At 38.2% G+C, this 25,230-nt stretch overlaps 1 protein-coding gene across 4 annotated transcripts in view; it reads right to left on the bottom strand.

Moving 5' to 3' along the window:
- Positions 1 to 17,509, bottom strand: part of unc5a (unc-5 netrin receptor A) — a 173,989-nt gene extending 156,480 nt beyond the window's left edge. For all 4 annotated transcript variants that reach the window (XM_023328918.1, XM_023328919.1, XM_023328920.1 and 1 more), the window contains exon 1: positions 16,925 to 17,509. In XM_023328918.1, coding sequence (XP_023184686.1) covers positions 16,925 to 17,018 — 94 coding nt within the window. In that variant the 5' untranslated portion in view covers positions 17,019 to 17,509. The remainder of the gene's footprint in view (positions 1 to 16,924) is intronic.
- Positions 17,510 to 25,230: the final 7,721 nt, after the last annotated feature.

Here is a 25,230-nt window from a genome sequence, read left to right as displayed (position 1 = left end):
CTTGTTTCATTTTAACAGTGTGATTGTACGGAAGCGCATTGCCACAGAAGAGCATTGCTATCACGCAGGGAAAAAAGTTCAGAGCACTGTAAACGTTATAACGTGATGCGTATCTTATTTAAACGTGATAGTTATCTTATCTTGTTTTAAGATAACTATCACGTTTAAATAAGATACGTATCACGTTATAACATGATAGTGCTCTGAATTTTATTTATATATATATATATATATATATATACAGTATATGTACACACTTGTATAAATACTAGCCCACCCTTCAAATATTACCACCAGCCGCCACTGATATACATACATATAAAGAGAGGGGTATATATCATGCTTCTCATGAGAAAAAGAAAAAAAAACACTTACAAATGATAGACTTTATCTTCTCAGCTCTGTTTAATGAGTGAACCGAGCTAAAATATGCCAATGATTAAGAAAAAATTATCTGAAAGGTAGAAGGAATTTTATAAAAATCAAAGCTGAATGCGTCTAAGGGAAGAAAAAAGCACCTTTATGAGGTGTTAGACATGTCATCCTACAAAAGGAGAGATTTTTTAACTTTCTAGTTGGTTTGTCCTACAAGCTAATCTTGATCCTTTGATTATGAGTGGAACAAATCCTTTTTTAAAAAATAATCTGGACAGGAGAGTAGAGTAGTTCACAAAGATTACATTGCAGCAACTTATCTTCAAATAATTCCTCTGCCTTTTGAGGTGAAATCTACAGTTTTCAGAAGAGGTAAAGGCAGAAAACAAGTAAAGAAAAAGTAGAATAATATTCTGACAACAACTTGATGGAGCCAGAAAAGTTATGCAGCCATTACATGGGTGGAAAAACACTTTCAAAGCTATGCGCAGTATATGTTGCAAGAAATTAGAAATTAAGCCAAATTGCATTTGGCTTCTCAATAGTTCAGTATTAAGCTAATCCGTCTGGGTTTTCAGTTGTTTAATTTAAAAACCGGAAATATGAAATTAAATATTTGAGTATGGACCCTGAATTTCTCCTCACAGTTCTTCCTTTTCACAGTAAGGAAATGATTTAGAGACATGGTCTAGAGTGCAGCTCAGCAAAGTAATTAAATACACAGGAAATATGAAGACTGAAACTTCAAATAAGACCAGTAGCTACGAGTGAGAAGTCCAACATAAGGTAACATTTCTTTCCATTATTTTAGGTAACAAATATGGAGACACACTGGATTCTGGGTAAACCTGCTCTATCGATGGAACATAATAATAAATAATAATACATGTGAATCATAAAAAGCTCAAAATGTTACAACACGGTAATTATGCAAATATAAACATGAAGCTTCACCCAACCAGTACGCTAAACAAGCAGAATTACAGCGGACACGGTGTTTTTCTCTTTTGTTTGGGTTTACGTCAAAATGTGGTAGCCTAAAAAAGTTAATGCCAGGTGAGGCCACGGTGGTACATTAAACAAACCCAGCAAGAAGCGAGTGAAGGCTAATAAATAACTTTACTTTCTCTTTTTCTTCTCTCGTTAGCTTTTTCCCTCTCACTGTAATTCATTATCTCCTACCGGTTCTCTACTAGACACTAATAGGAGCACCGAGCGGTAATAAGACCCTCAAAAGGGTGCTGCTCAGTGTTCATCTTAAAACTCTCCAGGGAGACGCTACACTACGTGGATTAATTCACCTTTATACGGCTGCCACAACTGGAGGAGAGCAAGGGAACCTGCACTTTAACCCAGGGGAGACTGGGCTGACACAAATACCTTACAATACATTACAATGAAATAAAATTGTGCTAATAATAAAAACAAACAAAAAAAATGCCTCTAGTCCAAAACTACACCTTTGAGCTTGATTGAGCCTTGCAGTTGCACACATGTACATGCTAAATGCCTTCTTGAGTCAAACTTTATGGTCAGATGAGACAAAAACGGACACAAAAAGCATTTTTAAAAGAACCAAAGACTTCTTAAAATTTACTAAGTAGCCGAAGGCTTGAAACTGAAACAGAAGATGATGTTACATCAGGGGGATGGCATCAAACATACATGAAAGCTGCTGTTGGAATAAATACAGCAAGTTAAGAAAAAGCCTCTGGGATGATCTTTCTAAACCCACAACAGAAATCCTATTAAGTATATTGAACTATGCTTACAAGCCAGAAAACCAACCAAAACAAATTAACGTTACCATTTCTAATAAAAAATTGTGGTCAAATATTTAGATAAAATTTTGCTAGACAGCGACAACGTGTGTGTTGAAGATTGTTAAATATTAGTGCCACTGTATCCATTTAGCTAAACCATTTTTTTATTTACTATGAAATTAATAACAAATTCAAAGTCTGTTTCATCATTTTTGAAGGAACAAGAAACATAAAAGTGCGAATCAGTGTTCAGTAGATACGCTGTATACTATGACGTCAGACAACCCAAAAATGGGCATTTGGTAATATTTTGTGACCATGCTGTCATAAATGGAGAGTTTGTAGATGAACCAAAGTGCAGGCAGGAGATGTGAGCATGGATAAATCTAATGCTAATCTAAAATTAGTATTTGCAAAATCTAATCTAATAAATCTAAAGACTAGCTAGATCTAAGAAACATAGTTAAACTAGAGTAACAAAGAATTACTGGAGACATAAAATAAACTAGAATCAGAAGTGAACTAAAATAAAACAGAAACAAGACTGATCAAGGAGACTAAGGAACACAAAATGATAAACAAACCTCAAAACAACTAGCACAAGCCCCTGTACTTTATGGTTTTGTTTGATGTAGCTGTGTATACTTGAAAAGGCCTATAGCATTAAATATAAACTCTTTACCAAGCCCTTCAATCTAACAAGTCATAATATTTCAATTTCAGTCAGACCAAGTCTGTCCCACCTGACTTTTCATCTCCAATTATACTGTCAAATGTGGAATTACGGAGATGAATCCTACTCCTCTGTGTCTTCTGCTTATGAGTGATGAGACGTTCTGAACAAGGAGCACCAATTTGTGAAAGTTATTCAAAAATAAAGGATGAAGGAAGTCATTAAAAGGAGCTGTTAACAATATCGTATAAATTGGGCTTGGTCGGAGGCCAGCAGGCTTTCAGTCACTGCTTGAAATTGGACACCAACTGACATCCATTAAAAGGCAGCCACATCGGATAAATACCTCCTTATATTCATGCTTATTGGACGCTAAATGTCTGCCTGCCCCAACAATGTGTTAGGCACATTAATTAAATGAATAAACTGGACTGAGTTTTGTTGGGGGTTTTTAAACCAGCTCCTGAAACATGAAATGGGAAGATTAAAATCAATATTCTGTAAAAGTATTTTAAGTCTTTAAAGAAAGCACCAAAAAATACACATTATTTAGTGCCCAATTAAATCTAAGTAGCGTCTGTTGAAGCTAGAGAAAAGGCGCTTTTTTTTTTGACAGGAAAGGCTTGAGGACCAGCTGCAATGTATCTTCACTCCACCCACACAAAGTTTCAGTCTGTCGTCAAAATATATGTTCCAAGTAGGCTGCACTCAGCTTTCATAACCCATGACCCACAGGCTTACTGACTGGCATATCAACTTACTATATACAAGCCTGAAGCAGTTAATTAAATATATATTAGATGTGTGAAAACGGTTAGCCTCTTCTTGCCCAAATACCATATCTGATGATGGGGTGGAGGTGAAAGCCCTAAAATGCTAAATGTGGACACTAATTAGAGATCTGCAAATAAAACCCTAAAGGTTCTGTCTGAATAAATCAAAAATCACAGAAAATAGAAGGATACATGTCTTGAGCACAAAGAGGGTTACAGCATGTCTGTCAGCTTTGCTTTTTAATGTGACCATGTGCCCACAGCTGTGGTTTTAAGATTTAATTAGGATTTATTTACAAATAGCACCAGAAAACAACTAGTGATATACAGAATGTGACTTAATTTATAATATTAAAACCACATTTTCCACTTAGGCTTATTTCAACATCAACTATTGCAATGTCCTACATGTTAAATGAAAATGTTCTTGAACTACAACTAGTTGTCTATATACTTACAACTGAGCAAATCCAATCTATTAATTTTATTCCTCAGGTAGGCATGAGGCAGTTTTCATTAACAAGGAATATGGTTTTAAAACCCCTGCAACCTTTAATCATAAAAATGTTAACTGACTGAAAGAAGACTACCATACGTTCCTTTCATTTAAGTTGTAAATCAACTTTGGCTCTTTAGAAATATTTTTGATCACCAAAAACCCAGGCAGTAAAAATATGGAAACTTAAGAGTGCAATCGTCACTCTCATTAAGGTAACACTATTTTTTTTTTTTTTACCCCTCCAGGGGATCTTTTGTGGGCTCTAGTGTCCCTTATATGACAGTGGGCTGACAGGAAACGGGGAAGGAGAGGGGGGAAGACATGCGGCAAATATCGTCGGGTCCGGGAGTCGAACCCGCGACGGCCACGTCGAGGACTCAAGGCCTCCAAATACGGGTCGCGCTAACCGCTACGCCACCATGGCACACCCCAAGGTAACACTATTTTAAAATACTGCTGGTCAGCAACAAGGAGCAAGTATGGTATGCAGCTGACTGCAGGCTGATAATTTACCACCTACCATCTGATTCAACTTGTGTTCACTTCTAAAGAGTAGAAAGGTACTTGAAAACTGAATTAATTAATTAATTAACTAATTAATTACTATAAATGTAAAAAACAACAAGGTGTCATTTAAATCATGCAACAGATTTTTGAACGTAACTGCATGAACATGTATAGATTCTAAACAAAGTTCTTTAATTGAACTAGAAAGTTAAATTTGGCAGGGCTTACAATTTGTATTTGCATATATTTGTATTCTAAATTATGTAAAATTACATATATTTATTACTACAATCACGTGTGTGCACGAGTGCTTTAGATCTACAGTGACTTATGCAAAAAAAAAGTCTAATTAATTAGTCACTTTTCATTTTAGGGAGTAAAACAAACTGAATGATCCACGCAGACCATAATTTATAATCCCTCACATCCCCAAACAAGTCTCACTCTTTTACATTTTCTAATTAATCCTGTACATATTCTACAGTATTTATCTAATATCAAATTCAATATTATCTGAAATATAAAAACTGTGTGATGTTAACAAATAGTACCAGAGCAAAGCTGTTCTGTAGTTATCGTCTTTTTGAAATTCAAGCATTGGTGACAAGTACCTGCAGGTACGAAAACGCTCTTTGATTCAACATGAATGCATTGTCAGGCAGCATTTAAATCCATAGTCGCTGTAATCAAGTGCAAGGCAAGCTGTAAAGACAAAAAAAATGGCATTGAGTCTCAGTGGTAGTTGTGTTGTCATGATTAATTCTATGGGAGTAAGGACTTGAGTTTTTTTTTTTTTCTGAGAGTGTGGTGTTCCTGATGGCCTTGCCAAGAAAATCTGCTGCTTAGCTTTAAGCTTTGAATCTGTAATGTTCAGACCTCATTTCACTTGGGAAATGGTTTGTTTGGGGGAAACAATAACTGAACCTACATAGATCAGAGAGGCTGTTCTCTCTCTGCTACACATTCATGGTGGGTAATAAACGGCTGATGTTTTGAAGGAATCAGCGTGTGCAGTGTAACATGAGATTGATTTTCAGAGATTTCTTTTTTGTTTTTAAAAAAGGGAAGTAAACGGTCTGACTTTATCCCTCAGTTTCTGCGTTTATAAGAAAATAGGAAAAGTATTATGTACATGTTTGTTTACACTGACTGTTTAATCCAATTTTTTTTTTTTGAATCTTTGAAAGGATCACACATAAGTGCTGCCAGCTCACTAGAACAACACTCTTCAGTGCAGATGTATTTAACATAGGAAGAACCCTCAAAGTTGGCTCTTTCAATATGTGTGTTAAAGTTGCAGAAAGCAGAGAATTACGAAGCTGTTTATTTGAAATGACAGAATGAGTCAACATTTTCATGTAAAAGCTGAGCAACACCAGTGAGATGCTAAAGACAATTTTAGATGTCAGTTGCACAAGTATTTTTTTCTTGATTGAAAGAATCCCCCTGTGAAAGTGTACACTGACAAATTTTGAACAATTCCAGCAAAATGGGGGAGCCAAAAGACACTGACTGGCATGGCCAAGAGCGAAGATGAGCAAAGGGGGTAAGATGTAATGTTGTTAACTTGTTAACTTTGCCACTATATTTATCCACTTTCCAGACAACTCTAGCAACTTTATCAAATAACTAAGTGACAAGTCTAGCAACTTTTTTCTGTGCTGATAGAGATATTTATGATTATAACATTCTACAGCACCACTTCCACCCTACTGTTTCCCGAGCAAGCAGCGAATGCTGAGGTGAGCCCCTCCTGTCCTGCAGTATGCCGTCGCCAGTAGTCAGAACAAACAAGACCATTCCAATCTGTGTCCACACTGCAAATAAATAATTTGTAAAGCTGAGCAACACCATCGATCAATGCTGGCTGCGGTCATGATCTGTCTCATGCTCACTTAGATGAACTTAGGCGAAATAATTTGGAAATAAATTTATCTGAAAATGTCAAAATTTGCACAGAAGCATAAAGATAGAGTCCTAAATAATATATTTAGATAGTTTATTAGCAATAAAAAAAGATTCAGGGGATAGTTACGCTTTAAAAAGAGTTTTGCAAGTACTACTCTCCTATGCATGTCATTGCCTTGCCTCCTAATATAAATAACTAATGAATTACAGCTAAAAACATATTTCCAGTATACTTTTTTACCTGTAGTTTTTGGAGAGAAATCAAAATAAAAGAAAATCAGTAAAAGGACATGAAAGCTACATTAAAACCAGGAAAAATGTCTTGTTGCTTACGCCTTTATGATCTAATATTATACAGTACAACAATCTGCGTAGGGTTAAATGTGCTCCAAAATGCTGATCTCTGTTGACTCAGTAGAATTGCTTGCCTAAGGCTCTGGTGCCTGCCTGGACACATACACATAATTAGAAAAGGTCACCGTTCCTCCTGTCTTGTCAACAGAATGACTTCAAAATGATAAAATTTAGCTCCAGCTGAGCAGGCTCTCCCTTAGATATCCTTGCCAATCAAGCACCAGCAGGGGTATCTAGCCTTAGGTGATTTATAATTATGGCTTTTACATGTTATGCTAAATAGACAAGAGCATAACAATGAGCCAAACATTAAGGTGGAAGTGTGTAATAGGGTATATAGTAGTAATTAGTGAACGATGTATATAAAGTTGAAGAAAACTGACAGACTCCACAATGAATTTCTCTTAAACTAAATAGCGCAGTTTTTTCAGAGCTGTGTGAAGACATCTAGGGAGTTCTGTGTCTTGTTTTTAATTATAAAGGACTCGAAGAAAATCTATTCTTTTCATGACATGTCTGCTTTTTCCTCAAACATACCTTTGATGATTATGTTCAACTTCGACCGTATCAGAGCACAGCAGCTTTTTTAATGATTCTTCAACGCTGATGCTGTATGAGTGTCAGAACTGTGCCTCTCCTGTGTCAGCTAAATCATCCCACAACTCCTCCACAGTGATAGGTGGGGTTGGAAAACTGTGTGGGCTACAATGGAGAAGGTTTATGATAAGGAAGAGTGGCATCCTTTTGTTAGGACATCTGTCCAAGCTATTACAAAATAACAAAATCCAGGGCGGACACTCGGAGAAAGATCTGTTGTTTCAAACTCTGCCCTTCAGTTTCAGCCACCTCATATAAGAACCAAACTATAGACAATACAAGAAAAAGTTTTTCATATTTTTCCCCACAGCAAACATTTCTTCACTGTCTGAGCGTTCTGTAGTGCAGTCGTGTTATTGCACGCTGACATAAAGCAGAGATTGGAGATGACTACAAAATAAACCAGATGCCTTGATTTGTATTCAATCTAATCCGCTGGAGACTGAGACAGCTTGGCAACCATTAAGTCATGCCAGCAGGACTGAACCTGAGCTGTTGTCCTTTTAGCCATACCCTTGGCCTACACTGCAGGGGAACATCCCATCGGGGTCGAAGACCCTCTCTTTGTACTGATGTCTCTCGTCCCCTTGAATGTACTTTCCATTGTTGGAGTCATTAACTTTGTGTTTGTCTTTGTGAGGAGCTCAGGCCGACTGGTTTTTGCTTATTTGTATCTCTACCGCTTCGCAATTGACCACATGGCTAGATCTGCTTGGAAGTTTCTCTACTTTCAAAGAAAATTTTAAAAGAATCTTTTCCTCTACTGTTATCATCTTTACTCAAGACAGCTTTTTAAAAAGAACTTTACATACTCATGATTGGCATCATTTATATAATATTGATAACATTCTATTTTGGGCTACTAAGTATTTATTTGAACCAAATTATTTAATCTTCTAGTTATTTTTTGAACATGAAAAAATTATACTGCACATAATACCAATTAAAAAAATAACTTGCACAAGTCTGAATTTGCACAAGGTTATTTTCCTTTACTTTACACACTTAGCAGGCAAGTTAGTAAAGCAAGGTGTACATTGCTATAGATTGATAGGATGCCAGTCAAGAATGAGACTCTATGTCCAAAATGGACAGCTTCAAGTTCGACTGAAATTCCCAGCTGTCCACATAGCCAAACAAGCTGCCTTAGGGAAAAAGGATTGAGGCCTCAAAGATCACTGAAAAGCTACACTGTATGTTTGGAAAAGTCACGTTAAAGCCTAACCCTAAGCCTAAAAATGTATAAACTGTCAAACACGGTGCTTAAACTATCATGCCGTGGGACTGTTTAACAGTGGATTGAACTAAATTAAGAGTCATCGTCAAATTCTTCAGCATCCACTCGAATGAATAGCTGGACGGACACAACTGGGACAATGACTCCAAACACAGCAAAGCTGATTTTGAAAAGGATAAAGCAGCTTGACATTAAGTTTGTGGAATGGACTTTCTAAAAAATAGGACCTGGACCCAGTTGAAGATTTGTGAACTACTTTTAAAAGTTAATTTAGTGATAAGAAGCCAAATAGTTCCAATGAACTCTACTAATTACGCTCAACAGAAAGGTCAAATATCCAAAGTTATATAAGAAGTTTGCTGAATAAAAGATTAAAAGCATATAGTTGACGTAGGTCTTGCTATGGCACATTTAACCAGGTATTAGTGCAGCAGCATGAATAAATTATAACTTGTATAATGTTGACTTTGAATTTGAAGAATCATTGCTGGAAAAAGAATGGCTCAAATAAATCATCAAAAGCCCCAAATAATATAAAATAAAGACAGTCAACTGAACAGCAAAATCACTAGATTTTGGAAAAATGTTACTTTAGATTATTTAATAAATTCCTTTTTCTGCAAAACCCCAACTTTTGTTGTGAAAGATAGGTGAACCATCATGCTTTGAAAAGACGTATATCTATCTTAATCATGAGCAAATGTGCAAATTTTACCACAATGTTTAACCTGACGTTATGTCTCTATTTAAAAACATTCTTAGGAACATTAGAAAATCACATGAGCATTTGAAGATAATCACTAAAACTAAGGAAAATGTTATGAAGTGGCCTTTAACATGCTTTATCACTCAACAGTTATGTGCGGAAGGATCTCTATAATGATTGCATAAAGAAACAATGTAGTTCATGTTTAAACATTTTCCTAAATTCATGTATACATTTGTAAAAAGATACAAATTTAATGTATTTCGCAGGAAGAAACTACAAACTTTAGTGCAGAACTATACTTAGCATCCACAAACAACAGCTGCAATAAACTAGAAATTTAATAACCTTCAGACAGTTTTTTAGCTCCTGTCTCTTTCCATGCTCTTCACACTTTCCAACCAGACCACTGTGTGATGAAGTGGAAATGGCTTTCACATCGCTCCCTTGTGGCCTTACTAAGGAACTATTAATCTATGGCTCTCCATATTGCATTCAGATCTACTTTCCCCAGCCACCACCTGGCCTGAAGTAAAGGCCAAGAGAGGACCCAGAGGACAGGACAGGCTCTTATTATGAGCTGCTCCAAGACACCTCTGGGCTTCTAAGCTCTTCTCCTGACAGTGACTGATAGCCAATTAACCGTTTGAAGAAAAGTATTGATCACTTGGTGAAAAGGAAGAACCGGAAAACATTTCCTTACACAAGACTATCCTCGAAATACATTGTGAGCAGCAAGACAGGCCATTTTATATATGTACTAACGGCACCAGAGACATTACCACACCACAGTCAAAATCCTCAGAAGTCTATTTGGCACAATGTCACTCGCCAGTTCACACAGACTCTTTATGACCCCTTGCATTTATCGACCCTCAGGCAGTTTTAGAAATATAAAATCCCCACAGACATTGATTTAAAATAAGCACGAGAAATTGCTTTGTTGCATTAGTGATATCTAATGACTGATACCTGAGTCCTTGTTGCTGAGTCTACATGAAAAGTTTTTGTCTGAAATGTTTCTGCTCAGTACACCATTCAGTTGTGTATCTTTGCTCTCCACAAAGATGGTTCTGATGGTACACCAATGAAAGTCACAGCTGTTATGAACTGATGCATTTAAGTAGCACTTATGTTCCACTCATGATTTCACCTATCAGCCCTTTTCTGTTCAATAACAATTTGCATGTATTTTTAGGTCTGGATTGCAGACTTGGATTTTGTAAGGACTGTAACATATGAAAGAGAATAAAATATTCTTCAACTTCTTTGATAGAGTTAGTGGTTTTGAAACAACCAGTAAATTATAGAATTACAAGATTATCCCCATTTATGGAAATATTTCCTAGCCATTGTCTGATCTTCATTTCATTCGAAGAAAAAAATTGTATCAACATGCTGTCAATGGATTGTAGACTAGAAATGGTGGGAGCTTTTAGTTGTGGTGAATTTAATAAATAGGGCAACAAAATTAAAAAATTTTCTGCAGATCAGAGGCAAATTTAAAAAAAGTCAAATTTTGATTTATTAGTGAATCACTAGGCAAGTAATTTAAATAGACAATTTAAAATTTTATAATTTTATAGTTGCAATCGTTTTGCATCACACGGTTTCTACTGTTTAACGTTTATCAATAAGATGAAAAATAATTTCCCGGAATTATACTTTTTTTTTCTCTGTACTGAGGATAGAGAAGTGATGACCCTCCCCCGTCTGTTGCTGCACACTTCTGACCAGCAGGTTTCTGCACTTTGTCCTCACTTACAATAATGACAACAATTACTGAAGCAGTAGGTAAAATGGTTGCTTTTTTATTTTCAAAGAAAAGCAATTAGATTCTGTTTGCATTCAGAGTCCTACTTTAAATTTTTGTATGAATAGCCTAGCAGGATTTTTACTCAAGGGTATCATACCGTTAGGATCTAATACTTTTTCATGTCTACTGGTTAATAACACTCAGCTAAGTCAAGGCCAGGAGATTGAGGCGAGGTAAACAGCAGAGCCGTGCCTTCTGGCAGCATGAGTACTTTTCACCATGACTGACCTTCGGGATTCAATGTCAACCTTCACATATTCCATGATTTTTGCTGAGGTGATTTTTTTTTTCCTCTGGATGAGAACGCTGTGGCATCCAAGGTTAAATGTCACCCCCTGCATTTTTGTTTTCTCTGTGACAGCAAAAGTTAGGAGGTTCAGAGAAGAGAACATTCAATTAAACCCCTTCAGCGACATAAATTTGAGACTCAGCTCAACAAGTTCACACCAACATCTCACTGGAGTCATTTAGCCGGTCGCTCATACCGCATGGTTGGCAGCAACATAAATACAACAGCAGAAGTTGAGGCAATTGCTGAGTGTGACCTTCCATTGATAAGAAACCTACCAGGAGAGTTTTATGCAATTAAGACAAACAAGCAGGAATTGTGACTGCTGTGTGCTGCACTTGAAGAGCCAACGAGGCTTCCTCCAAACCATCTAAGCACTCTCACACAGACCTGGATCATAGAAATGGGGTAATTGAAACAAAAGGGCAGAGTTTGACAGAGATGTAGTGCCTTCGCAGAGTCTCTGCACAGACTGCAGAAAATAACACCCAACTCCTCCCCTCTGCAAGGTCCATCCTCTCTGTGTCCTCCGTAAAGGCTGCGTCCTTTCTTCGCTTTTCAAGACGGCCATTTGCAAATGATAAGTGCAGGGACACAGCCTTGTGAAAGATAAGGCGGCCAGACATTTGTCATGTAATCGAGCGTGCTCCACGGCTGTTTAAGGCTGACCTGTGTTGACATGCACTGTTTACCTTTTATTTGTTTATTCTGAACTATTATCTCTGCCTTCATTAATCACCACTGGCTCAGACTGAGGAAATTACTTTGCAGACTTCGGACAGGAAAATATTAACTAGAATTAGGTTTCTTCGTTTCCTGCTGGCAAATAAAAAATGCAATATTTGATTAAGTGAGTCCAGCAAATAAGCAGCTACGCTCTGTCACTGTGATACTGTCCATTTCCAACTCGAAATTCACTGCGAGCGGATTGTAAACCCGAGGCGAGAAATCATTTAAATTTTTCTTTGTGTAATTGCTTTCTTGCGCTTTATGTCCTGCATTTTTACTTCATGCAAATTTACTGTTTGGAAACTAAACAGTCTGAAGTCAAACTTGCTTACCACGCTGTTCAAATTGCCCTTTTGCCTGTGTTATTTGAATTTATTTCCAGCGACTAGGGAGACCATAAAAAAAAAAACTCTTTTCTGGTGTAAATTATCATTTCCCTTTAGAAGACCATATTCCTGCAAATGCACGACGATCATTTGCCATGCATTAGCTACAGGACAAAAATGAAGTGATTTTAAATTCCTTTGACCAGAAGGCAATTTCCTCCCAATAAATTATGTTAATTTCAGCTTTTGCTCTCCTTATCACATTCTTTAGTGAGTCAATGAGGAGAGACAAAGCTGGGTGAGGGAAAGACAACTCCGAGATGACTCAGAGTCATTCACAGGAAAATGACGAGACACGTCTGGCTAAAACGTCTCTCGTTGATAAAACAGCAATAACAAAAGGGAACTCACAGATTACTGTATTATGCAAGAGACTTCTGCTTGTTGTCATTTAATGACTAGCCCCTTGCATCATCGCAAGGTTTACACCCCGTGGAAATTGCTCACACAAGTAAGAAGGTGCCCGATAGCAAATCCCAGGTTCCCTCGCCAAACGAGACAACAATTGCTTGGCAACACTCTCACTGGGAAGAGGGGAAAAAGCAAACAAAAAAAATAGAGGGTGGATTTTTCTTTCTTCTACATTGATATCTCAGCTTTGATGATCTTTTCAGAAGGAGGTGCGACACAATAAAAAAAGCAACAGACCAAAGACTGAATGGTAAACAACAGAAGCAACAGGAGGTTGAGATAAACTGCAGACCTACACCTTGGACATGACCACACACACATGCATGTATGCAAATCTTTGTGGAAACACCATCCCACACACACAAATGCACTTTGCATACTAAAAACATCAAGAGGTGCACACGCAGACGGGCAAAGCAGAACAGTTTTTTTGTTGCTATTGTTCGTAAGACTCTGAGCTGAAAGCAAACTCCTTAAACCGATCTGTCAGATCTCTCTCAGCTCCGAGCAAGAGAAAGTCCCCAAACTTAAGATTGACAGCTGTACTTTTATTACTGACTAAGTTATGTTTCCTTGGAACAAAAAAATAGGAAAGCCAGCTTTGATAACAGCGGGTGCCGAGTCAGCAGCTTGGCTCAATACAGAAGATGGCTTGACTGATCTCAGCTGAGGCCATCCCGATCCTGATGCGGAAAGAATTGGCTCCCAAATTACTATCCAATCCATTTCTGGAACTCACTTTTTCTAATAAAAGTAGCCTCTGAGCTGTGAGGGGAGCTTTGAAGATGCTTGTACCGACCAAAAAAAAGATACTAATCAAATTTCAAAACTAAAGCCTATACTCTTTATTTTCCATTACTACACTCAGTGTTTTCCGGTTTGGGGTCATGGAAGCCTGTTGAGCTCTTTTCTTAAAAGCAGGAAGCAGCAAACTCCAGTTATTCATCTCATCTCAGGGAAAAGAAACAACCTATGGGAAATTAGACTCTTAAAAATCGACCTATTTCTGCAAGTTTACAGAGAGTGGGAGTAAACTGAGGCACGGATCATGCAACCTTCACACTAAACTGATCCACAAAGTTACGCCCCCTTGGCTAGGCACCAGTGCTAAACGTCTGAGCACCTACACCAGTCATAAAACCCTAAAACTAACCCAAATGCACTTGCAAGAGACTCAACTTATCATTAAAAACTGACTTACAAACAGTACTAACAATCTGCTTCCTCTCTTGCTTGTTATACAAAGTCCCTTGAGCATGTCTGTTTGTTTAATCTTAATATATTCTTAACTATGCAGTAATTAATGCAAGAGAAAGGGCCCTCTGAAATCATCATCTCAGTGTCCCGAAGCAGGAGGCACAGCTACACCAACGTAAACATGTTTCCCTCCTGTCCAAAGCAAGGTTAACCAGATGGAAACATTGCAAGGCAAATGTTGTGTGGGCTGCTTGGGTTGTGGATACAAAGCAGCTGCTTCCAGATGTTTACAGCTGTGAGGATGACGTAGAGCAATGTTCCCCAACCATGGTCCTCAAGGCTCACTGCCCTGCATGTTTTAGGTATTTCCTTGCTTCAGTCCAGCTGATTTCAATTGATGACTGATTAACAGGCGTTTGTTGAACTGCAATCAGTTGAATCAGGCACATTAAAGCAGGGGACCCTCTAAAACATGTAGGACAGTGTGCCTTGAGGACCAGGGTTGGGAAACACTGACGTAGAGCATCACAGAGACATTGTTACGCAAATAATCAAAGCTGTGGTGTGAATTACAGGTGCACAAGGTAGGGTTTGATTACCCTACATGAGCCCCCCTATCTTTATTTGTCCTCTATTACATTCGCCATGAACGTAATAAGAAAGGAGGAAAGAATATTGTGTTAGGATTTCAGATCTCCCTTGTTTTTCTTGTGATGCTCGGGTTTCTGTTCGGATAAATGGCTGCTTCACTTACTTTTAATCAGATAATAACTTTACTGCCATATTTTCAATCTGTAAGAGTTGTGAAGTCATTTTAGGTTCACGAAAAAGCTAAGAAGAACAACTATCAGGATTAAAATAAAATTATAATAAATTTTTAACTGTTTTCAAAAAGACCCAGGCTCACATGGTGGCAGTGAAGGCAATGTGGCATTTGTTTAAATATGTGACAATGATAGTGATACGGTGCAGGATTGTGTGGAGTTTTACAGAAGCAAAAAAGCAATGTCAGTAGTGTAGCGATCTTTTCACAATGTTGAATGGGTAACAAACTACATATAAGCATAATACAATAACAGCAAGGGCTGCACAGTGGCGCAGTTGGTAGCACTTCTGCCTCCGGGTACTCCGGCTTCCTCCCACAGTCCAAAAACATGACTGGTCTCTCTAAATTCTCCCTAGGTGTGAGTGTGTGTGTGTGCATGGTTGTTTGTCCTGTATGTCTCTGTGTTGCCCTGCGACAAACTGGCGACCTGTCTAGGGTGAACCCCGCCTCTCGCCCCGAACGTTAGCTGGAGAAAGGCACCAGCACCTCCTGACCCCACTGGGGACAAGGGTGTTAGAAAATGGATGGATGGATGGATGATGGACATTAACAGCAATATTAATTTCAGAACTATAGCTGACTAAATTGTCACATCGGTGCAGCCCTACAAAAAATAGCGTACAAAAACTAATTTGGTGGGGCAGATTTATCCGGTGTACAGCACTTCAATATAAATTCTGCAGAGTAGAATTTACGCTGGAAACTTTGACTTTTATTTAGCGGTCTTTCCAGTTCCTCACAGGGGAACACACAAGAAAGACAATCAAACAGTCACTCCTAAGAGCAAGTTTAAATTACTCTGAAATAAATCAGTAAAAAAACATTTAAAAAATAGGATAGTTTTTGAAGGATTTCAAATGTGAAATTTTCAGATTTAAAAAAAAAAATTTGCTGCTCATGGAGGACCCCTGCTAGTCTTAGGACCGGCTTCTTAATTTGCTTTTTCCTCAGGCCGGCTATTCTCATGACATAGTTCATACCCCAGTCATGAGGCTAATAAGAAAGCATGCATCATGTCCAGTTTAACCAACGTTACAACTATCATAAAAAATATCATCTTGGTCCTCATGGATTTTATTCTGCTACTGGGAGAAACTTCTCCCTCTTATTGTGCTCCAGGCTCAGCTCACTGAGATTGTTTTTGTACATCGGGGCTCATTTGCATGCAATCTGGAGCGTCTGGCCAGGGCTACATCATAAAATATAACTCATCAGCGCGAGTAGGTCGTCTACCAACTCAGTAAAGCTGTCACCATACTGCGAATACAGCAGGAATGAGTGCTGGCGGCGGGACGAGCGTGGAGTTAAATGATCCTAGTCGGTTGCAGCCAGCAGAGGATTCAGGTTGAAGTGGATGAGCACATGCTGGAAACACATCCGCACACAAAGACCACAACTTTTATTATCATAAAGAATGTGAGGTATTTGTGACCACATGAACAGAGCTCTTAATTTTTCCCAATCATCGATTATGCGGCAGGTTTATAGGCAGGTGCTGCTCAAACTTGCACTAAAGGCGAATAATAAGCAATAAACTTCCATGTGTTGATTAACAATCCTTATATCTGTAACATCTCAGACAGATGGAGGATCCTAATTCTCTATTATGTCAGGTTTTAACCTTGAAAAAGCCGCAACCTTGTAGGTGCGGGCTAATTGAGGAGTGATATACAGCTAGCAAATTACTGAACAATAACCGCTGCCAAGAACGTGCTCCGTCACGCGCCCAGGCTTTTCCAGAAAAAAAACAACAACTACGAGCTAACAAACAACTCACGTGCTTTGTTTTTCAATATTATTACAGCCACTGCGCTTTTTTTTTTTTTGTCACAACACAAATAGTTAAATAAATAAACGAAATGATAAAGTGTAACTTACCACCAGTGGAGGTGATGCCAGCAAACATGAGCCCGAGCAGAAGAAGCGCAGCGCTGAAGCCGCAGCGGACAAAGGGGCCCGGAGGAAAGGGCATCTTTAAGCTGTTTTAATCACTTAAGTTTCAATGAAAAAGCGAGCAGCGGAGAAACAAAGACAGAAAAATATTTTTCAAGACCGAAGAGTGTCCTCTGATGCACTTTTAGGGCTTTTTTCGTTAATAAGTGTCTTTTTTTTTTTGCCTCAGTATGTATCCTCGTGCCGCGCCGTGGCCATCAGCATCCAGCTCGTGCGTCTCCGTTGCTCAGAACAACGCATCACAGGTGTGGTGGAGGAAACTGCTGCCTTCTGCTCGTCCCGGTTCTTACTGTAGCTTCTACTGTATCTCTCCAAAGCCGTTCACAACTCTCTCTGTGTCGCCGAGCCGAAGAGGAGGAGAAGAAGGAGGAGAATGACTGCAGTTTCTGCTTGTTCCCGTCACTTTGCAGCCTTCGCCTGCAAGGATACCTTATCCAAATGCGAAAATCGTAAGAATTGGCATCGGAGGACAGAACATCTGCTTGCACAGCAATGCTGGAGTGCTGAGAGTCAGGGAAGGTATACACACAGACACACACGCTGCGTTGTAGGCAAGAGGAGCAAAACCAGGAGCGGATTGCTTTTGGGGAATGGATCGCGCCTGCTGTCCAGTGTCTTACCAAAACATTTGCATATCATCAATAAGCATAACTACAAACCACGTACTGGCAGTGCACGAAAGAATGGAAATTAATGCACCCGTACTCTTGCGAGTGTGCTTTTCATATCCCTTGCCTTACATGAAAATGATGGATATGTCATTCAGCCCTGCATGATAGGAATCACATTGATGCTTTGCATACAAATTCAGCACAGATCGCATCTGCATGTCATTGAGTTTCAGTTAAATATGCCTTTGGTTTGTCTGGAGGCACATGAGTGACGGACAAACACAGATGAAGAAACCTGAGGATTAGTGCTCCCATGAGAAGCCAGTCACCTGTCAACAAACTCTGCAAACCTAAATGTGACTCCAGAAAGCTTTTCTAGCATTTTTTTTATTGAAGGGTGTCAGAGGAATGATTGTTTGACTGCTCAGCCATTTCCTTTGACTATATTACCCAGAAATCAATAGCAAAGAAGATTTTAGGACAGTAGTTTTCTTTCCAATTCATAATTTGACACAATAAAACATGGGTAGACAATAAACTTTGCTTTTCAAAGAAAATTTCACTACATTAGAGCTAGTTCTGTTCTGTGCGTGTTTCCTTTGATGAGATCAAAAATGGTACACTAGAGGCATTTAAAAACTTATTAAAAGACAAGAAATTTAAGAGTACAGTATTAGTCAGTAGTACAAAGTCAGAGATGACCTCTTAGAGAGATTTTTTTTTTGTGTCAATTACCTGATGATATGTAAACCTGCTATAATAAGTTATAAACCACTAGAGATCACACACAGCTAGGAATGTATCACTTTCCAGTGATTCATTAACTTGGTTCGTTATTTATACATTTTCATCTCTTCTTCAAGACAACTGGGTTCTGCATATGAGTCATATGTTCTGTCACTCTAGTCAATGGATCTAAAGGGAAATGCCCTGACTGATGCTCCAATGGACTAATGTAATCTCTGGGGGACAAATGATGCCCACCCAATTATTAAACAAATCAGCTAGCATTAATTATTAAACGTTGTGGCAGATGATGCCCTTTGGCTGTTTTTGATATAAATTTAGAGGCATTTGAGCTATGTTTAAGTTGTGTGGTATTCAACCTTAATGTATTTGAGATTGAGTTTGACTCTGATGACACAAAAACATAGTAGACACTGCTGTATATAAGGCAAAGCTGAAATAAACTGTGATTATGATGATGATATTCAGACCTTTTGGTAAATTTGTTTAAATTCCTGTTTAGATTTTCTCCTGCACTGCTTTCCTTTTAAATTTCCAATTTTTAAATAATTTAATTCAGAGGAAAACGCTTTGAACTGCCTTGTTGTTGAATGTTTTTATACAAATAATCTTGGTTTTACTTGACTTAGGATCTGTTTTATGCTTTCATCACCTTTAATAGTACAGTGGTGCTGCTTGTTTCAACTCTTACTATTTGAGTTTACACACACAGCATCACTCTTTCTGACTAATTATCAATCAAATATTTTTCTTTGCTTCTTCTCTCTGTTTGCCATAGACGTTCAGAATTCAAGTAAACCCCACTGATGGGAAATTTTGATTAGAAACTAGGAACAGGCAATTTGGACTTAAAATTTTATTCCAATATTTGGTAATTACTATGAAAATAAAAATTATTTTTTTTCTTCTGTGAAACAATGCAGCATAATTTTAAGTGTACCTGCTCTTTATTTTGCCAGTGAAGGTCTACTTTGAATAACTATAATATTTGCTTAGGGCAATTATTAATAAACCTAGCAATTTAGATCAAAATTACCAAGTCGAGGCACCACCTGATTGTCAGGAATATAATAGCCATATAATTGCCAAATTGTTCAGTCTCAGTTATTGTTTATAAAAAACAATAACATTGACAAAGGTGATATGTATTCCACATAGCCATTTCAAAATGCAAAAGACAAAATATTATTTTGATGGCGTAACTGCTTTAATGTCCTTTTTTCTGAACTAGAAATCAGAAACCTTTGGAGAATTTATTCTTAATCTATCAGTTACTGCTTTGGTGGATCATTTAAGGATTAAAAATAGATAAATAAGGGACAGAGAGCACTTGCTGCCACTCATAAAATGGCATCTTAAACAGACCAAAAATAATAAATCTTTTGCTGTTGAAGTCCATGACATCTAAGTCCAAAGCACAGTGAAAAACAGTATTATTGTTTATGAGCATCAGCATTCGCTACGGCTTCCATAGACGCTGGTGGTAAAAACAGCTTCTTCTCAGCTGAGGTCCTAAAAAACCAACAGAACAGTTAGCAGCAGCGTTTCATGAGGCACCACCTGATTATGGCTAGCTTGGAAAAGTAGGATGCATCTTAGTTCTTGTTTGCCCAACATCAGCATAATTTTCCTAGCAGGTGGCCAAACTCAATGAAACTTCTCAGCTAGCTGAATAGGCTGCTTCCTCTTCTGTCTTGGGAAAGTGGCAGTCTGTCAGTTTCCAGCACCAATCTTGGGAACTTGTAATTCAAAGGGTTCTTTTTGCAGAATTCTGAATAAACCAGGATTAAGGTTTATTCTTTTGGCCGAATTAAGTACTGAATCCAGTAATAGTAACCTGTGTTTTTGGATCCTTAGCTCCCAGGACATGGAGTGGACCAGGGGTACCCAAAGTCGGTCCTCAAGGGCCGACCTCCTGCATGTTTTAGTTCTCTCCCTGGTTTAACGCACCTGGATCAAATGATGGCTCCTTAGAGGCCTAAGAAGAACACTGACATGCTGAAAAGGTTGTTGGTACCACCAGGGAGAGAACTAAAACATGCAGGATGCCTGCCCTCGAGGACCGACTTTGGGGACCCCTGGAGTGGACTTTCTCTCTGCTGGTGTGATAAAGGGTGGCTGTGTGTGAGTGGTTTGCGTGCTGTCCCCCATTTTCACCCACTGCCCTCCTGAGCAATGGGTGAAAAGAGAGAGTCTTTGTCTTAGTTGTGGGGTTTTGAAGGTCCTTATGACATCAGAGTTTCCTCCCTGAAACTCCTCCTCTTCCTCTTCCTGGGACCAGAGGGGGTAAAATGTAGTGCATTGTTGAATCAAATAGTGATACCAGCTTTGTGTATTCAGTCCTTCATGACTGGAGGCACAACAAATTGTAACAAACACAACTACAATTGGCAAACAATGATTATATACAGTCATACTGTTAGACTTATATTTTTTATGTTCTCATGAAGGAAAAATAGATCAGATATCAACAATACCAATCCTAACCATGTTATGTTCTTGTTGGTTATCAGACATCATCAGGTAGAAATTATTGTCATTCCTATAGATTTAATTACTTTTAGATTATTTTCCACATTTATCAATAATGATAAATGATATAACTGATTGTTCCTAATAAAAAAAGTACATAAAAAGGACAAAAAAATCAAAGAAACAAAACAAGAAGAGCTCAGAAGGACTCTAATTAGCTGTTGTTTGCTTATTGTGATGTCACCTGAGGCATGTACAAGTGGAAACTTGTGTCTGGGAGGAGGATGGAGGGTAGATCATATCTTGTTTAAGTAGTAGTTTGAATTAAAATAGCCGCACTAACCAGGACAAGTTGTTCCGCTCAACAGGTGACAAACCATGTCTAATGAGTGTTTGACAGAAATGTCTGGTCAGTCGCTTTAAAGGAGGGGTGTAGGTGTCTTTGTTTATCCATTCCTCCACTCCCACATATAGTCAGCAGAATAATAAGTGGAAGCACATAGCTGGACCAATGACTTACCGGCTAATTATGGGACTCATGTAGATGGATGATTCCTTAGATAGAGCTCAGCTATTACACCCTGCAAACTCATTAAGCCCTTCTCTCTGTCCAGCATCCCCAGCTAAAGGTCAAAGTCAGAGTGAGAATGACACCAGCTAGCACGGACACATGCAGAAATGCACAGCCACAATCAAACCCTCACAGGCACACTGAATGTGAGGGAGTATGGAGGCAGTTGCGAGGCGGCCAAATGGAGGAGAGTGAGTCAGCCCCTGGTCACTTGTGAGGTTGCTCGTAATGATCTCTCTCATTCTACTAATCTGCTCCGAGTCCTATCAGGCTGTGCAAGCTGGAGCGTGTCTCTTGCAGTCACTGCGTGTTCCTTTTCTTATTTATTTTTTCTCTGAAAAAGCATTTAAACTACATGCATTTCAAATGAGGATCAGAAAATGTGTATATATAAATACATGGTCATTTATGCAATCCTCTTTCAGGTCAGAAATGGTGCTTCAGTCGTTTTAAGGAATTATCAGAATGTGTTTTCTGTCTGTGGCGTGTGTTTGCTGAGTGAAAGCAGGGCCATAACCTCCTCCACACTCTTCTGGGTCTTCGTCTGCTTCCTCAATCAGGCTGCAGTGAACAATCACAGCTCTTTTGGGAGTTGACACAAGCAGTTGTTCATCGATCTGTGGTGTTGTAATTAATTTTCTTCCCGTCATCGGCTTGAGTTACAATATCCTAAGACGCACTGCAATCAATCACAAAACCAAGACAGACCCATCATTTCTATTGTGGCGTCCAGAATGAGCCGCAGCAGCTATGATCCAACGAGACGTGCTCAATGACCTGACAAGTGTTAAGAAAGCACACAGCATCATTTGTGTGTTTTGTGTTCGGCATTCGTCCTTAAACCAGCGCAATTACACACCCAGCTTATAAAGATAGCTGATTCTCTTGGTCAATATGTATCGATCTGAAGGAGGTGTCCAGCATGAAATTAATATTATTTATTGTTTACAAACAAAACACTGGAGGTCCCTTGAGGGAGGGCAAGGCAGCCCAGGCCTCGACAGTCTGCTTTCTAGCAAAGGCTCGTTGAGCCGGGTGTATCAGCTTCCATCATGACCACAGCTTCACGGCCTATTGTTTTGTTTATATCAAATTAAACTGCAATGCTACTCCGGAGAGATATAATTGACCACAGTCTTAGATTAAATGACTGTAAAGATCTTAATAAGCCATCAGCGGATTGCATATTACATTGCAGAGCACTTATGAGGATGCAGTCCAGTGAGGATAAAATTGAGGTTCAGATTTTCACACCGCAGCATTTTTTGCCATTAATAACATGCAAAATAACTGTATGATGATCAATAGTGAATCAGTTTAATTACATATTATTGATCTGGGGTTAGAAAAATTAATTACAAGCCAAACAGGTCCCAAAGATGGTAAAAGAATATGTATTACTTTAATATCACAACATCTCCAGTGGCTCTTTAAGACATACAGCAGATAATGGATTCACAAGTCCTCCACTATTAAAGTACATTTTATCCATGAGTACAAAAACGGATATCGCCATAGTAACTCCTGGCTGCAACTGTTACTGCCCTACTAAGGATGTGAAGATCTGGATATGTGCATACTGCTTTGTTTAATTCAATAATTCCACATAAGTGCAGATAAAGTAGTCACCAAGAGATCTCAGCACATCCTTAAGTGGGCAGGAGGACCAGACAAGAGTTTAAAAAACAGAGAGGAAGAGCTGCGAAAGAGGGGAATGGAGGATGAAGGAGCCTACTGAAGGTCTCTCATTTCAGCAGCACAGACTGCTGATGAAGCCGAACTTTCAATATCCCACCACTTCAGCTCTGATGGTTTCTCAATTTTACAGATATGGCCCCAGAATATGATTTGATGAAAATGTAAAATGGAATAAGTCACATGAAATGGGCAGCATTTTAATCCATGACTATAAATCAAAAGCAGACACTCTTAAAATTAAGGTTGATTTTAGAGAAATTAAAGGTGTCCTTTCTTCTATAACCATTTTTTGTGCAGATTCTTTGTGCGTGGAAAAGATATGATTGTAGAAATCAATATAAAGATTATTAGAGTGAAACCTTTAGAGATTTATACAATTTATTTATCCTTTCCAAACTGATTATACACCTGATCTAAAGTATTGCATTTTTTGTTTTAAATTTTCTTCTCAATTTTTCTTATTTTAAATGTAAATTCTTCCACTGCTTTGCTATTAACTATTTCAGTACATTTTAACATGTTTCCTTTAATCTTTGCTCCTACCAGCTTCACTCAGAGCAAGGGCAACTTTTAAAATCCAAAGAGCCAAACCTGTCCTCAGTCTGGTTTAGCAAAACAAATGTTACATGACTTAAAAAAAAAAAAAGTCATGTAATATCAGGATTTTTTATAGCATGCTGATATTACTTTATTAATAGCCATTGCGGAAGGTCTACAGAGTTAATTGCAGCTATGGAGCCACATGTTGCCTACCCCTGACTTAGAAGAAAGAAATTGACAAATTTACACTGAAATCATAAGCCAATGAGCTGCAGGAGAGAAATGAAATTAACACTTTTTTCCCAAAAGCGGATTCTGAAGCTATACATTTGCATAAAGGGAATAAGTATACGGTAGATTGTCAATATTACATTTTGAAAGACTATCTAGCAACAGAGTATAAAGATATCTCATGTCCAAACTGCATAATTTTAGAAAATTCATCTAGTCTAAAAGCCAAGGTGTTCACTTTTTTTCTCCACCTACATGACATCTAATTAATTTTAACTCCTGTAAGCCTGAAACACAGCACGAGTAAGACGTCACTGGAACTATTTCAGAAGACAATGTGTGACAATGACAAGTGTCAAACTGAACATTTTTCCCTCAAGTTTTTTCCTCTCACATATTTTAGTATTTCATGCCCTATCCCACACCTCACACAGCAAAAAGCAAAGAGAAAAGGGTTTCCTGAAACGTGCTTCCTGGACCAGCCGCCTCTTGTTGTTTTTAACGTTACATTGTCTGAGGGGGCATGCAAGAGAGGACACTGTGAATGATGTTGATAGTTTTATGACTGCCTGCTTTTGTTTCATGGAGTCTGGGGTCTGACAAAACATGAGAACTTCGTCTAATCTAAATTTATCAAGAGTAGGTCAGTCATACGTATCATGTGATGTGCATCCTTTCAAAATGTTTAGGCACCTGGGCAAATAGGATAGAATTTGGTTTGATTTAAGATTTGAATAAAATATAAATAAACAGCTTTAGTGCACAGTTTTACCGCACATAATACTAAAATATACTAAAAAGAGCAATATGCAGTGTGTAGAAGTGATAAATTAAAACACATTTACTTGGAATTTCCTCCTAGCTATTTACATCACTCCATTAAATTAAATTATTCTGTTCAGGGTCCTAGTAGTTAAATTGATAGATGTAAAAAGAAAATTAAAAAAATTTATACATTCATTTATTTTATTTTCCATCAACCCAAAAATATGTCTTCCTATCTAAGGTGTCATCACACATCTTATCACATGGGTCCAAACATGATTTGTTTCCAAGCACATTTTTTGAAAGGTTATTATTAAAATGGAACTAACCCTGAGCAAAATTAAACTGTCTAAATAGGTTATTTATGGTTCTACCTTAAAGTTTCTGTGCAAATTTAGTCAGTGCTATCTTCATTAGATCAAACAGAGGCTAAGGAGTTGAATTAGTTTGAAATGGTATACCTTTACGTCATGTGGTACAGTTTCTGATCACTCAGTACCACATTTGCTTAAAAGGTGTTGAAAGAGAAAGTGTAGGCACAGCAAGCATTCATCACAGTGTTAACCAGCTTTACAAATGTGTGATTTAGTTGCTAT

The sequence above is a fragment of the Xiphophorus maculatus genome, chromosome 23 (genome assembly GCF_002775205.1).
Source record: "Xiphophorus maculatus strain JP 163 A chromosome 23, X_maculatus-5.0-male, whole genome shotgun sequence".
Taxonomy (NCBI): domain Eukaryota; kingdom Metazoa; phylum Chordata; class Actinopteri; order Cyprinodontiformes; family Poeciliidae; genus Xiphophorus; species Xiphophorus maculatus.
The sequence above is the reverse complement of the archived record's forward strand: the minus strand, read 5'-3'. Positions and strand labels throughout refer to the sequence as shown.